General features: G+C 41.2%; 1 protein-coding gene across 3 annotated transcripts in view; it reads right to left on the reverse strand.

Annotated features, from left to right (window-relative positions):
• Window positions 1-14,320, reverse strand: part of NAPB (NSF attachment protein beta) — a 37,496-nt gene extending 23,176 nt beyond the window's left edge. For all 3 annotated transcript variants that reach the window (XM_080931587.1, XM_080931586.1, XM_080931585.1), the window contains exon 1: window positions 14,192-14,320. In XM_080931587.1, the coding sequence (XP_080787713.1) occupies window positions 14,192-14,289 (98 nt within the window). In that variant the 5' untranslated portion in view covers window positions 14,290-14,320. The remainder of the gene's footprint in view (window positions 1-14,191) is intronic.
• Between the last annotated feature and the right edge of the window lie 2,786 nt (window positions 14,321-17,106).

Consider the following 17,106-nt stretch of genomic DNA (forward strand, 5'->3'; position numbering starts at 1 on the left):
ATGTATGTGAGTGTTTATTTGTGTGCCTGGTGCCTCTAGAAGCTAAAAGAGGGTGTCAGATCCCCTGAGTCTGGAATTACAGATGGTTGTGACCTGCCATGTAGGCACTGGGAACTGAACCCAGATCCTTTGGAAGAACAGCCAGTGCTCTTAACCTGTGAGCCATCTCTCCATTCCATTTATATTTCTTCTTCCTCCTCCTCCCTCCTCCCCCTCCTCTTCCTTCCTTGCTCCCGTCCTTTTCTTCTCTCTTCTCTCTCTTTTTTTTTTTTTCTAAAACACAATGAATAGGCTTCCCTAGTGGAAAATTCCTTACATGAGAAGTTTCTCACTTTTAGTCACAGCTAACATGAGCTAGCCTTTCCCTGTGTCTTGTTTTTCTGTCAAGAACCCGGAATCTCGAACTGTAATTACAGTGCAGTGCAGTCATTCTTATTAAGTTTCTAAATAAAACTAGCTTAATTAAAATGTACCTTATCCTACTTCCAAGATGTAAACAACAGAACTCGTGTGCTGTGCTAAGCTCATACCCAGATATTGTCATATCAGGTAATTTTTTAAATTATTATATTAACCAGAGAGGATACTTCCTTTATCTCACAGAAGAGAACTGTCATCTGGAGGCCAGCAGCTCACCATGACTCTGTAGTGATGACTACAGTGGTACGTACAGCTGACTCCTGACTTCATATCTGGAGGTCTTTGTGAAAAGGCTGAATAAGCTCAGTGGATTAGATCAAGAGACACCAGTCCCGACCAGAATTACCACAAGCATCCTCAATACTCGAAGCAGGGGGGTGGGAGGGTGGGGGATGGGGGGGAACAGCTGAAGGGATGGCTTAATAGTTAAGAACACACAGTTCTTTTGCAGAGGACCTGAGTTTGATTTCAAGTACCCATATTGGGTTGCTCTTAACAGTCTGTAACTCTAGATACATATCCCACAGCCTCTGACCTCAAATAGTACCTGCCCTCATACGCACTCATCCATACAGACACACAAAAATCAATCTTAAAAAAAAAACAACAACAACAAATAAGAAGAAATCCAGGCATATACCTGAAACCCTAAAACTTGGAAGGTAGCAGCATAATGACCAGAATTTTAAGGTCATCCTCAGTAAATCTGAGGCCAGTCTAATGAGAACCTGTCTCAAAACAAACAAATAGATAACAAGAAACCAGCAAGCCACCTAAGGAAGACTCATTGTCAAAAAACAAAACAACCAGAATGTAGGCTGTGGATATGGCTCAGCTGGTAGAGTGCTTGCCTAACGTGCTCAAAGCCCTGGGTATGATCCACATTCAATCCATCTAAACTACACAGCATTTGGGAAGTAAAAGCAAGAACATCAGAAATTCAAGGTTATTATCCACAATGCAATGAGTCTCAGGCCAGCCGGGGGTACATGAGCTTTTGTCCCCAAGTGAGGTGGGTAAGCTTTGGGTAGCCATATAAAAAGAAAAAGTAGGCTACTGATAGGATAAAGATTATTGTCTTTAAACTATGTAAAGATGGAAGGAAAATAACAGACTCCACAAGCAAATATAACTGCATACCTTTTGAAAAATGTCTTTAAAAGTACCTCAATTAGTTACGTTATATACACGAACACTAAATACACAAGTTTTAAAGACCAATACTCAGTATTTACATTCAAATAATTTAATGGATGGCTACCCTGAGCTCCATAGAGAGCAGAGTATTCTTGGAAACACAACAGAGTTTGAAAAGAATCTTTTCTATGAGGTAACACGATGCCTGCATATGGTACCAAAGTGGCATGGAAAAAAAAGATAAAACTGAGCTAAAGCAAGCAGTCTTTGGTATCAAGAGTTTCTGACCTTGAACAAGGAGACATCTTCTCCATCAAGAAAGGAAACTCCAGCAGGCACAAGACCTGTCTCTACCTAAGGCCTCAGCTTGGTACCTCTTCATTTCAGAGGCAGGAGCTTCTTGGCCACTTACTGAGTGAACAGCTGCTGAGGTCAGTCATCTATGAGGGAAGGTCATAGTGCTCATGAAACCTCATACTTTGGGGGTGAAGATGCCTGAGACTGCACCTCTACCCTACCCTGTCCCACTGCAGACCAAATCCCAAGGCAGCTGTCTAAGGGCCAGTGAAAGGGGAAAGCTGTTAGAATTTAACTAATTCCCAAATCCCCTCAAGTCCTAGTATTTCCCCACCCCAAATAATCACTGTTTGGAGCAGAGCACACTGGCAACTATAATACTATTTTAAAACTGTGGGTGGGAGGAGGGAGGTATCAAAGTAGACTGGAGTGAATTAATGGCACACACATCATGAGATGTAACCAAAAGGAAAAGGTGGCAACTGCAGAGGCAGAAATAAAGCTGCCTCTAAAATCACAAGATAGTAGAGTAGAAATATCTCAAATAATTACAGCTATGGCAACGTTATCTGTGTGCAGGCATTACCAGAAAGAATTCAGGTCTATAATCCGGATACCCTGAGGGCTACTACAAAGACAAGAACCACTGTGCTTATTGCTGGGATGATGGTGAGGTGTATATGGGAGACTGTCACTCAGGCCAACACTTCTTCACTAGTGGGAATATCTATTTAGCCTAACCTGAAGCAAGAGGTCAGACAAGAGCCGGACACACAGGTTACAATGACAGCACTGGCTGCTGAGTGTGTTGATGGAAGAATCTGTCCACATCACTGTTTTTTGTTTTTGCTGCTGCTGGTGGTTTTATTGTTGTTGAGTTTGTTTTCTGTTTTGTTTTGGGGGTGGGGTTACTACTGATGACTGTTTTGACACAGTCTTGCTCTATATAATCCAGGCAAGCCTTAAACTCATGATCCCTCTGCCTCTCCAGTCCTGGGGTTCTAGACATGCAGTAGTGAGCCCAGCTCCACATAGCAATTTTTAATAAGTTGTCCGTGTGTTCCTCAAGGTAGCATACAAAAATAGAAAATACTGAAAAAGGAGAGACAAATCCACTAACTCTGTTTAAAAGTATCTCTGCCATAAATGCAGAAAAGGAGAGAGAATAAAACAGTAAGAAGTCTGAAAAGAGTTCCAAGAAATCATACTATTAACTATCTTCCTTAAAAAAACTTATAATGCACATAAATCTATATAAATATGCATATATTGTTTGCATGAAAATTTCTCATCTGGGTTGAAAATGTTCCCTCCAAGAGCCAAACACCATGTGACAAAACACCTAAAACCAGGCATGAAAAGACTTCTTTTGAGCTGTTGGTGGTTGGTCATGTCTCAAATACCACAGGGTGATATTTGGAGGTGAGCCTCCAAGGGGTGAAAGGAAATTCTAAGACACCATACACTTCAAACTCTGGGCCCAAAGACACCTGAACTGGAATGGCTTGAATGCCTCCTCCCCGAGGACCAGCATTCATGGTACCAAAAAGCACCAAGTAAGCATCAAAGAAGGGAGGCAACCAAGTGTCCTACTCAGCTATGATGCCCATGAACCACAATGATGCACCAGCAACACTAGGGGTGCAACTCTAGCACTCATACCTTGGCAGTAACCAACAGCTCTCTAATTAGACTTAAGACTTGCTCAACAAGAAGGGTATCTACCTGGTACTGGAACCTAGCCAACTACTCAGGGCCAATGAAGTCACAGATCTTGAAGGAGCTCCTACAACTTCCCCTTTACTAAGCAGCAAAAGCATAACTTGTATATCCTAAATGTTTGTCCTTATACCTACAGATAAGTCTAGTCCTCATCACTCTTCAAGGAAACCTCTCTTTGCAACAAGATAGAGACCACTATAGAAAACCATGACCAACAAAAACAGAGCTATGAAACTCAGTCCCAATGGACACATCTACAAAACAACTCTTGCAAGGCTCAGGGGACACTGAGGAAGAGGGATCAGAAAGCTTTCAAGAGCCGGACAATCAGGGAGCTTGTGTGAGATTACTCCTAGGAATGTCAGAAGGTAAACCCAAAAAGTCTCACCAACATCACAGCCTAAGCATGAGCTCAACAAAAATAACAATAGACTCACCAAAGTAGATGGGGTAAAGCCCACAGGGTCTTAATCCTCTACAAAGAACTACGAGTGACTAAGGAACAGGAGAGAAATAGTCTTCCCTAGGGAAGAACTATCAATTGGTTATTCAATTTTAAATGGTCAGCCCTCCATGCATACATTATACAGACTAAGCATATATATATATATATATATATATATATATATGTATATGTATATGTATATGTATATGTATATGTATATGTATATGTATATGTATATGTATATATCATGATAATTAATGAAACAAAGGTTGTAGAACCTTTACATTGAACTTTGATGAAGGAAATTGGCCACTTGAGTGGGCTTTGATCTTTAATGCTTCCTATATGGTTTCTGCTTTCTGTTCCATAGGTGAGGAGTCCCATCCACATGATTATGTAGTCATGAAACCACCTACTATCACACCTCTACCATGATCTCTACCATGATGGACTTCTCTCAAACCTCCAGCCAAATAAATTGTTAAGTTGCTTTTGTCAGACATCCTCTCACAGCAAAAGGTAAGTAATAACAAAGTCGGTGTCAGAAGTAGGGTTATTGCAAAAATTAACCTGATCATGTGGCTGATTTGCAGGAGAAATAGGGAGGAGATTGGAAACACAGACTAGCAAAGCACTAGAGTGCTATAAATAAAGCTTAATGTGCTATTGCAGTGGGGGTAGAGAAGAATGCTGATATAAATGTGAACAGTGAGGGTGTGACTCACTAGGTTTCAGAGAGAAACAAGGACTCTATCAGGAACAGGGCATTTGTAGCACATTCTGGCAAAGAATCTGGCTATGTTCTGCCCCATCCTGAAAACTTGAGCAAGGGTGAATTAAAAAGTAATGGACTATGTATTTTGTAGAATTCCTAGACACAGTAACATCTGGGCTATTGAATGGTCACTACTTGGTGCGCTTAACCAGATTTAGGTGAACAAGTAGAGTAGAGAGATCTGAAAAATAGTTTCTAGAGGAAAAGAACATGAGCAGTTTAACACCTGTGGGCAGCCGGTTGGTGGTAGCACATACCGTTATTCCCACCACTTGCGAGGCAGAGGCAGTTGGATCGTTTAGTTCCAGGCCAGCCTGGTCTACAGAGCAAGTTCCCAAAGAATAAAAGCTGCTTGGAGAAAGTATCTGCAAGTGTTAAAGAGCCAAGAAAGATAAATCACACTGAGTAGAATAAGAAAAATGTTTTAGGACGTGTGTACCGGCTGGTTTTGTGTCAATTTGACACAAGCTGAAGTTATCACAGAGAAAGGAACCTCAGTTGAGGAAATGCCTCCATGAGATCCAGCTGTAAGTCATTTTCTCAATTAGTGATCAAGGGGGAGGGCCCATTGTGGGTGGTGTCATCCCTGGGCTGGTAGACTTGGTTTATAAGAAAGCAAGGCGAGCAAAACAGGGGGAAGTACACCAGTAAGTAACATCTAAGGCTTCTGCATCAGCTCCTGCTTCCTGACCTGACTGAGTTCCCAGTCCTGACTTCCTTTGGTGATGAACAGCAATGTGAAAGTGTGAGCTGAATAAACCCTTTCTTCCCCAACTTGCTTCTTGGTCATGATGATTTATGCAGGAATAGAAACCTTGACTAGGACAAGCATTAATTCAATAAACTTACAAACCAGTTCCATACAACCTGATCTGACTAGAGACACTGTAAACAAATTTTCCCAGGTATGGTGGCACACACCTTTAATCCCAGCACTCATGTGGCAGAGGCTTGAGTGTGAGTTCAATGCCAGTTCAATCTATACAGTGAATTACAGCCAGAACTACATAGTGAAGTTTTTATCTCAAAAGATTTACCTTTATAAAATGCAATCTTTGAACTGAATTTCAATCTTTATATAATATTAATAACTGCTATAATTCCCAAAGGATAATGTTGACTAAATATAAACTTACAAACACATCCTGCATATAGTAAACCACCATTGAAATGGAGCTGGGGAGAAACAAATTCAGTGTGCATGGCTCCTGGTGCAAGTCAGGAAGGGCTCTATGGGTCAAAGCACTAAGATTCTAGAACCATTTCTCAGCAGGGGAGCCCTGTCGGAGGAATTCCAAGGCCAGGCATAAGACCTGAAGGGTCAGTTCAGTTCAGGTCAGGAAATTGAAAAAGAGTGCCTTGGACAAAGCCATGGTCTCTAAAAGACTTGTATCCTTCCTCTCCTACTACAAAAGCCCATGCTGCCACCACAGCTGCTGCTGGCTGTGGGGGGCCAAGGAAGGCTTGGGTGAATGTGTATTGTTGATATAGGCTTGGCTAAGTCTAGGACCCAACACCTCAGATCCATGAGAAATTGGCAAAGCCTTCCCAACACGGGTCAGCCTCAGAATGAGTGGCAAAGCCTTCCTACAGCCTGAAACTGTACAGAGAGCTCTTACCAAGACTAGCAAATCTCTTCCTGTGTGCTGTACAGGGTAACCACACTGGGGTTCTGTGTTGTTGCATAGAGCAGGTGTGTCTTTGTGCCTGTCCTTTCTTCATACCCTACTTACTGCTCCTTGTCAGGGTCAAGGGCAAGTCCTGCTGGACTCTGGCAAGACAGTCCAGGAGACTGACTGACTCCATATATTTAGAGTCCTCCAAAGAGGGAAGAGAAAACAAATGTTTCAACCAGAATCTCAGGAAATTCCCAAGATACAAAGAATACCTGAATCTAAACGCTGAACCAGCCAATCTTGTACTAAGATCCACTGAAAAATCCTGGTAAGCTACCCAATTCTATAAATAAAGAAAACCTCTGAGCTCCCACATCAAAAGGCAAAGGTGCTGGTGCTTATAAATCTAAAAAAATCAAATTAGGATTGGTTTCAATGCTAGTGTACACAGCTGGCAACTAAATTTTCCAAGAACTCAAGAGAGAAACAAAGTCACACTGCTATCAAATAGCTAGTTAAGGCATTCATCATGTGCCACTAATAGAACCCAAAACTTCAGGAAGACTAAGACAGGACCAGAGAATGTCAGTGAGTGGGCACTGGATACATTTTATTACTGATCTAAGACTAAAGGCTATAATGAAAAAGGTTAAAAAAATAAAAATGCAAAGAAATTTTTTTTTTTGGTCTAAATACAAATAGCAGAACTCCCACACCAAACCAACAAAAGCAGACAGTGGAGGAAGAAGATACACACACTTTCAAGCACATGGGGAATAGGTGTTTTCCAGAACAAATAAAAGAACACAGGCCTAAGTAAGAAACAGGATCTGCACTAATTTTAAAAAGCTTTATGTCATAAATGTAACAGCTGAACAAACCAGAAACATCTCCAAATTAAAGAGAGAGAGAGAGAGAGATCACAAAAGAATCAGATAAAATATGAAATACAGCAAATCCAACAAAGTGCTTCAACAGTTGAGAACCAGACACATCAATATCACTTCCAAACAGTCATAGAAGAGGCCCAGCTAATGTAAGGCTCTTCTGAAAGGCTTAGGATACAGAGCCAGAAATGCACCAGAAAGCTGAAGAGCTGCCTCAGCTGCTCTTACAGAGGACACATATTCAATTCCCAGCACCTATAAGGCAGATCACAATTGTCTGTAACTCCAGTTTCAGAAGATCTGACACCCTTTTCTGTCCTCCTTGGGCATCAGGCACGCATGTGGTGAAGACATACATGAAGGCTTAATACCTGTATGTGTAAAATAAAAAATAAATAAAAAATATTTTTAAAAGGTGGTATAAAGAAACATATACCAGAAGTTTGAGACCAGTCTGGCCTACATAACTGAGTCCTAACCAGCCAGAGGTAAACAGTAAGACCTTGTCTTAAAAATAAAACAACAAAACCAGCACACAACAGCCAACTCTGTTATATGTGTCATAAGTTCAAATACCCTTGACATCCTGCAAAGGCTTCTCCATCTCAATTCACCTGCAGAAGTGCTGTGATGTTTTCTAAGAGCCCTCACACTCTACCCTAAGGTGTCCCCTTCTTAAAGTCTCAAGAGAATAAAGATTCAGCAGAAACACAGAAGAGGCCAGCACTTCCAAGGGGAAGTATATGTCTTTTTTACTTTCCCAGAGTTAGTCACAAAGCCATCACAACTTGTGGGCAAGGGGGAGCTGGCTGACACAGGACACATGACCACTGAATGACTATGATTTTTCCTATACAATACATAGTCCCAACATAGGAAATGTACACAGCTTAAAAACATGTATGGGCATCTTAGTATTCTGGAATAGACAAAACAGAATTTGGACTCAAAAGCATCATGTAAGATAAAATAAGCTCATTCTATAATACTAAAGATAAAGATCATAATAGAATTGTATTAACTGAATAAAGCAATAGTCTCCTTAAATCAGAAACTACAGATCCACAGAAATATACAAAGACAAGACATTAACACACTTCTCTCAATCCAAAGTATATCAAATAAATAAGACACAAAAGGCCTAGTCTTCACTGTATTATAGTCAGTAGTTAGGTATCATAGATCCCTATCAAACTGAGAAGCAAGTATCCACCTTCATATGACCACTCATGAGCACTGATAACATATAGTAGGCAGCAAAGAAAGCAGAGAAATCACGGTTGGGTTTTCTCATCATAAGGAAATAAAACAGAAATTTAACAGAAAATTCTAAAAAGTCTCTTTTCATTAGAAGTATGCCCCCAACAACTCCTAGACCAATGAGCAAACAGACTTAAGATCAAAGCACTATGCATTAGTCCCTACGGCACACAAATAAAGCAGTTGAAGAATTCACACCTAAATCAAATTCATATAAGCAAAACAGAGACAGCAAATTAATACTCCCTGAAAAAAAAGCCAGAGAGAAAAATAAATGATAAAAAAATAAAAAAGCAATAAAGGCAGAAACAGAAATAAAGTAAAAGGTATGCAAATAGCAGATGACAATACTTACTGGTTGCTGGAGAATAAAGGGTCAAAAATATCAAGGGAGAAGAGGAGGAAATCATGATACAAAAATAAGTAGCAAGAAGCATATATATATATATATGCACTTTTAGAAATTAAAAAAGATACTGGCATAACTATGCAAGTCAATTTTTAAACTTTAGATTAAATGAATAATTTTCTGAGAAAATATAATTTACTAAAATTTACTTTAGTACAAATAGTATATTTAAATATTGCAAATTCAAAAAAAAGCCACAAAAAAACCCCAATGTTAGTGAAAGAACTTATTCACCAGGCTAGGGAGGTGCTCTGTTGGGAATAGCCATCGGCCTTGTGCCAGGTTCAATAAAATATGTACCCTTTCTCAAAAGAATAAGGCAGAAAGTATTTGAGGAGGGACATGTGTCATTCTCCTCTGGCTTCTGGATGTGTGCTCACATACCAAACATGCTAAAAACAAACCAAGAATATGAGTGAAAATACACAATTACAAACTCACAGTTTCACTATAAGCGTAGCTACACAACCTATAAGAAACCGTAGGAAAGGAGAGAAATGTCTAACTTCCTTTCCCGAGGCACCTATAACATCAACATTTCAACCTGATAAAGGCTATGCACAAAGAACCATAAGTAAAATAATTCTAAATAAATTGTGTAAAACCAGGTTCCAACAGATCTTGTTTATTAAAAAAAAAAAAAAAAAAAAAAAAAAAAAAAAAAAAAAAAGGAAAGAAACTGAACATAGTCTGTTACCCTAACTCTGGGAGGCTCAAGCAGGTAGACTGATCACAAATTTGAGACCAGCCTGCACTACAATAAGACCCTCAAAGCAACTCAGAGGAGTTTATTCCAAGATGCAAGGATAGTTCAACAGGAAAACATCCGTTTAATCAATTTAATATTGGTAATTTAAAGGAGAAAAATAATTTTTATCTCCACAGATATTGATAGGGCTTTTCAAACAAAACAATGGCCCAAGATGAAAATTACCCAGTAAAACAGGTATTCCCTACCACAAGAAATATGCCTTAATTCAAACAATATTGACTAATTATATATAAGATTTTTGTTTTGATAAATTCTACTTGAATATAAAGTCTACTGTGACTAGGATGATACTGTGGTCTGGTGACATAGACACTCTCAGTTTACCCCATTTTCCTGTTATTAAAAAAAAAAAGTCTTAGTTCCCATTGCTGTGATAAGACACAGCAATCAAAAGCAACTTGAGACTGGAGTGGTTTATTTGGCTTATATGCCCCAGGTCCTAGCTCAGTGATGGAATTCAAGGCTAGAACCTGGAGGCAGGACCTGAAGCAAATCCCATGGAAGAATACTTACTGGCTTGCTCTATGGCTTATTTGGCCCACTTTCATATATAACGTAGGACAGAGTCCTGTGGGCTGTATCCTCCCACTCCACATTAATCATTAAATTGAGAATGCCTACAGACCAATCTACTAAGTCTACATTTACTGTCTAGTTTTTGAGACAGGCTGACATGAAACTCAAGATCCTCCTTTTTTGGCCTCTAGATTGCTGGGATTACAGGCATGGATGACCACATTAATGATTTTTTGTTGTTGTTGTTGTTGTTGCTTTTCTCTTTTCTTTTTGGTTTGGTTTTTTGTTTTGTTTTGTTTTTGAGCTGTTTCTCGACATATCCCTGGCTGTCCTGTGTAGACCAGGCTGGCCTTGAACTCACACAGATCTACCTGCCTCTGCCTCTCTAATGCTAGTATTTAAGGTGTGTGTCACCACATCTAGATGATCTACATTTAAGTGTTAATCATAACTGAGAAAGATGTAATTGCTCTGTCTCTCAAAGATATCATATGACCATGCTAAACATGGAAACACAATCTTCACTGAAATAAAAACAAGGAAACAATATGGATATAGTCTACAGTATCTAAGAAATATCTGAATCTTCACTAACAGATATTAAGTAGACCCATGCTTAGTTACAGTAACCCAAAAGGATCCTTCATTAAATTTTCTCTGAGACTACCTCTTTTATTAGCCCTGAGATTGAGGAACATTGCAAAGCAACCATGGGGGTGGGGTGGAGGCTGGGAATATAGGTCAGTGGTAGGATAAATGTTTGCCTAACAATGTACAAGGCCTGGGGCTGCATCCCCAGTACTGCAAACAAACAAATGAAGGAAGCTCAGAAACATTTTGGCTTTCTTCAATACGTACAAACAAGTAACATTGGTTGCAGGCATGTCTGCATCCTTTCAAACTATTTTCTTGTGGGGGAGCTGCAAGAAGCCTTGCTGGGGGAAATATTTACTGATGTGTCCCCCAACCTCTAGGTACCAGGCTAAAAAAACATCCAATAGACCTATTCTTGTGAATTTCCATCGAAAGGCAGAGTTATGTAACAATACCGGGAACATAGTATTATCACAAAAGCAGTGTTCAGGATACAGGAGATGAAGTCAAGCTGGGCCTTAATCTGCAGTTAGGAGATTAAGAGTCAGTGACGTGAGACATCTGCAACAAGCAAAATGCCTTTTAAAATGTCTGGCACATCCTTAAATCATCACCCATCCATCTCTTAAACAGGAACTTTGATGATACTTGTCATTATTAATTTGAGAGTCTCACATGGAGATGGATACCATTACCGTAAATGAGGGACAGAACCAAAGAGAGGCGGGGTGGGGTGGGGCAAAATGAAAGGTGATGCAGATACCCACAATGTCATGCCTTAGGACCTTAAATGTCTAAAATTGATACAAAACTGTACTCTTTCCATTGTAACTAAAAGAAAAATAGTTCTAGTTTGGATTTCAAATATTTATATACTTATAGTAAATCTTATGAAGCTCTACATATTCTCCTAAGCTTTTCAGGACCAGATATTACTGGAAACCTCCCAGTCCTCACAGTACAAAGGACACTGGACCTGGCTAAAACTCTTAAGAGATTCATTCATTAAAGCTAATGTCTTAGTCAGGGTTCCTATTCCTGCATAAAACATCATGACCAAGAAGCAAGTTGCGGAGGAAAGGGTTTATTTAGCTTACACTTACACATGCTTGCTTATCACCAAAGGAAGTCAGGACTGGAACTCAAACAGGAACTCAAGCAGGTCAGGAGCAAGAGCTGATGCAGAGACCATGGAGGGATGTTACTTACTGATTTGTTTCCCCTGGCTTGCTCAGCCTGCTTTCTTACAGAACCCAAGTCTATCAGCCCAGGATGGCACCACCCACAATAGGCTGGGCCCACCCTCCTTGATCACTAGTTGAGAAATGCCTTACAGTTGGATCTCATGGAGGCATTTCCTCAACTGAGGTTCCTTTCTCTGTGATAGCTCCAACCTGAGTCAAGTTGACACAAAACCAGCCAGTACAACTAGCAAACACATTATTGGTTCTGAAATCCTGCAAAACTCAATCCATCTGCCCTTCTGCTTCCTTGGTGAGAGGGTCCACAGTTTTGATGAATATGTGGATAATCAGCCCATAGCCATTTCCAATGTCCATAGTTCTAAGTATTTTATAAACTCACTGATTAATAATCATGAGACACACTGGATTATAGCAGATGAAACTGAGGCTCAAAGAAGCAAAGCTAACCTGTTCCAGGTTCCAAACCTCATGATAATAACCTGAACTGCTGCTTCTAAGTGACTCTGCAAATTGAGTGTGGATGGAAAATGAAAATCTTCCTACATGGCCTGTCACTGACAGGACAGCATCAGCCAAAAAGATGTTTCTTCGGAAATAAAGATTCCTCAAAATCCTTTTCAATGAGTATCTCAAGATTTGACCTAGTTTCCTCAAAACAATGTTCCTCTTGACCAAAATAAATGTCCATAACTGGTTCCAGGAAGCACACCCTGATTTGAAATGTGTATTAACATCATCTCCCAAGAGCTACTCTGCCATTAAATTTCACATGAATTGAATGAATCTTGCATGTTTTGTGACTCACAGACAAGAATTAGTCTTTGGCACCTACTATGCTCCTTGTCTTTTTAAAAGGGGAAGCAATATCTGTAACTACAGTGTCAAGCTTCATATTACATGAGAAATTTGGGACCTAGCAGTGACAAACACCCTTAGTTTCCTCCTCTATTTTGGCAGACCATGGTACCATAAATTGTAGCAAAGTGACCCTAAGCATTTTCTGGAGATGGAAACATAATGGGGTTCCATTAAACTATTACATAATAATAAATATAATTAGTAGTCAAGTGAATAAAGTAAAAAAAAGTCAAAGCTCATTGGGTGTGTGCTTTCAGAACTTAGTGTCTAAACTGAATTTTGACAGAAATTGTGTATAACAATGCAGCAGTTAAGTATGTACCACTTGTCCTTCCTGGTAATTAAAATCTGTTCTTTGTACAGATCTTTCATTTTCAAATGGGGGGTGGGGGGAGGCACGCGTAATTTCTACCACTGTCATAAACAGCTGAATCATTCGCATAATCAACAGCCTAGAATTCTTCCACCAGCTCTCTGGGCAGGTTCTGCACTTTACAAGCTCAGAATGTAAACCATTCCCTAGCACTGTATGTAAGAACTATACACGAAATCACAGGATTCCCAAAGGATACTGACTTTAAACAGGAGCAAAGGTACAAACAGTTCATCAAACGGGAGGCCCGAACTACGGATACAAGTCACTCTGGCAAATGAAAAACACACCAAGGAAGAAATGATTTCAAGGCCCTTGGGTCAAGGCCAGCGGGCAAGTGCCCGGGATATAGGGGTGCAGACTTCGTGCTCCCCATGAGCCTCCAGCAGATGCCAAGCCCCAGGTTGAATTCCAGAACCTCACAGTCCCGGCTCCCCCGGTGATTTACAGCTCCGACTAGGGGAAAGGGATGAATCTAGACCACCAGGAGGGGTGGCTTTCTCCAAAGGGGCAGCTCGGCGCGGACCTTGGCGCCAGCGCCAGACCGTTGGCAACGCAAGGGGCACGGGGGACCACAGAGATCTCTGAGGACGCGTAGGTGTTCTGGGTTGTTTAAGGGTGCCCGGGGATTGAGAGCTAAGGGTTCTCCGGGCGTTGGTGCAGGGTGCCCAGGGTCTGAGGATTCCCAAAAGGTTCTGGGGTTGGCAGTGTGTGCAGACTGGAGAGACCCCCTGACACGGCCCAAGTGATGCAATGAGGCCCTGGGTACTAGGGGACCCAAAACAGAGCCTGAGCCACTGGGAATCCAGGTACCCTAAGCAGTTGCGCTGGGTACTCTGCGGTGGCAGCGGCTGGGCAAGGGATCGGGCACCAAGACCACTAAGGGCAAGACCTCTGGCGCTCACCCGAACAACCCTCGGAGGAAGGAGTGGGAGGCCTTCACTCGCTTCTCGGCCTCCGCCATAAGCTGGACCGCTTCTCGTTCCTTCCCTGCGTTGTCCATGTCACCCGCTGCAGCCAAAGCCTCCTCTGCTGACTTGCGAGGCTCCCGGGACGACTTAGTCCTCCATCTAGTAGGTGACAACACGCAGGCGCGGCGCGCGTGTCCTTTTGGGATCTGTAGTCCTACTCTCCACCTTAATGGTAGCTGTGTCAGAGGCTACAACTACAGTTCCCAGAAGGCTGCTGGGCAGGGCCGGGCGGGAGCTTGTCTTGGGGATCCCGAATTCTCCGGACTCCCAGGAGGAGAGGAGAAGGCGTGTGGCCTTCTGGAGGGGTCTTTGGCCAAGGTGGACATCAAGGTTTTAAGGGATGTAAGTTGTATAAGAGAGAGGGAAACGGAGGGAGGGAGGGAGAGGGGGAAAGAGGAAGAGACAGAGAGAGGGACAGAGACACACACACACAGAGAGAGAGAGACAGAGAGACTCTACAATACTGCAAAAAAAAAAAAAAAAAAAAAAAAACGGAATCTAATGCAGCAGTTCAGTGCAATTTAGTCAAGCATGTGGTGCCCCACCTCCTACCTCTCCCAGAAAAGGAGCAACAGCTGGCCGAAAGAGCTATTTTTAATTTCTGACAGCAAGACATTAAAAAATGCATCATCATCCCCAATATAAATTTAGAGTTGATTTTAAGTGTCCCCAAACTACAACTTTCTATTTTGTCCTCTTGCTTAAAAATGAATTGCATATCTTTCATGTGGGCTTAATCCACTCTTTTTATTGACTGAATTCTATTAAATGGCTATAAGCCAGCTAACTCTCTTATGCTTTACATAATGCTGGCTATAGTGGGTGGATCTCAACAAAATTCCTGTCTGCCAGGAAGACTTCTAATCTACTAAAAATCCATAGATAGATGCAATCCTGTGCCAATGACTTCTAGACCTGTCCCAGAGGGAGGTGGTTTTTAATACAATGTCTAGACCATTTATGCTTGGCAGTGCTAACTCAGAGGTGGTGTGGCAAATAGAATCACTGCCAAGTGAGAGTTTTTGATGATTTAAAACTTCATGAATACACTGTGGGAACTGGCAAGCAGAATTTATCTAAGAAAATGAAGCCTATTTTCAGAATACACAGCAAGAGGGTTCAGACTCCTGGAAATAAGTTACCAAAACTGATGCCACAGTGTGACAGGATCCAACCATAGTAGGATATTCTCAAGGTAGAGAGGACTATCAGCTCTTGGTGCACAGTTTTATTTACAACTTCCGAATTTAGAAGACTGATTTGCATGTTTGGAGCAGGAGGGTAGATGGAGGCAGGAAATTGGAGATGGCAGTGGATGTTGGATTGAAGAGAGAAAAATGGCAAAAAAGAGAATCAACACTGGCATTTGAAAAAGAGGCAGTTGGGGCATTTGGTGGAGTGAGCCAGCTCTCAACCATCATGGATAGCAGCAGTGTGTTGAGCAGAACAATTCCCACCCCTGGCTAAACGGAACACACACAGCATTGTACCTGATTTTGGTATGGGTGCTACAGATCCAAACTCATCCTTCTGCGTGTACTACAAGCTTCTGATCCATAGAGACATCCCCCAATTCTTCACTTTTAATTTATGCATGCCCATCTAAACTTAAAAAAAGTAGGCATCATCAAGTAGTATGAGTAGATTTGTAGTATATGTGTGTGTGTGTGTGTGTGTGTGTGTACTAAGCCTTTAGGACATAGGCTAAGAGACGACATTTCTGATGCAAAGCACACAGGAGACATGACTGTTATTGTTAACTACCAATAGTTGAGCACATTAGATTTATGTAACTCTTTCCCATGGAGCATACTTGAGTTATATGAAATTGGGCCCTTATGAAAAATTCACATCTGTCTTGCAAATGAAGGAAATTGCTCTTATCTGGAACACCCTGCCCCCAGTTGAATTAAGAGAATGCTGCTAGCAGTACTTCATGATCAGTGGCGAAGAGCTGAGTTTTCACTGACTTGCTCTGCATTTTAGTAATTGTCTTTGAAGATGCAGCCAGTCTTTATTATTCCTGAATTCCATATTTACAAATTTACTTACTTGTTAACATATTATGTTTCTGCAATCATTCTGAACACATTGAGAGTGGTGAAAAATGCAAATGGAGTAACATACAGATGCTTCTGCTTGAATTTAGTCAATCAATCATAAGGTAGAGATCAAAGGATGAGTAAGAATATAACATGTTTTCCCAGTTCCTTCACACAGAGGACACGTGACACTCCCTGGCTCTTTCTGGACTATTCCCTTCTCATTGTTCTTGCTTAGGAGTGCAGACATGGGCACTGTTACCTGCAGAAGACTTCCCTATCATCACCCGCCCCCAAGCCCCCTGGTTCCTTTGCATCTTCACCGTTGTGTAGACATTACACATAGATCAATCTTCTTGAATTTTCTTTCTTTTCTTTCTTTTATTTTCAAAACAAGGTTTGTCTGTGTAGCCCTGGCTGTCCTAGAACTCCCTCTGTAACCAGGGCTGACCTTGAGCTCAGAGATCTGCCTGCCCCTGCTTCCCAACCGTTGAAATTAAAGGCCTGTGCCACTACAACCCAGCTTTCTTGAACATTTTACTGATCTCATGCCTCTGTTCACTGTGAAGACCCTGACTGACATGTTCCCAACTCATTGCATAAGGCCAATATGATCCTGAACCCCAAACCAAAGAAGACAACACGGAAAAAAAGAAACACAGGGCAGTCTTATTAATGACTGTAGACACAGAGTGTGAACCAGGCATTGGCAAACATACCAAGAACAAAATCCAGATGGATTGCTGACATAAATGGAAATGCTGAAGTTTAAAATGTTTGGGAGAACATGGAGGAAAGCATTATTAA

The sequence above is a fragment of the Micromys minutus genome (assembly GCF_963924665.1).
Source record: "Micromys minutus genome assembly, chromosome: 17".
Lineage (NCBI taxonomy): Eukaryota > Metazoa > Chordata > Mammalia > Rodentia > Muridae > Micromys > Micromys minutus.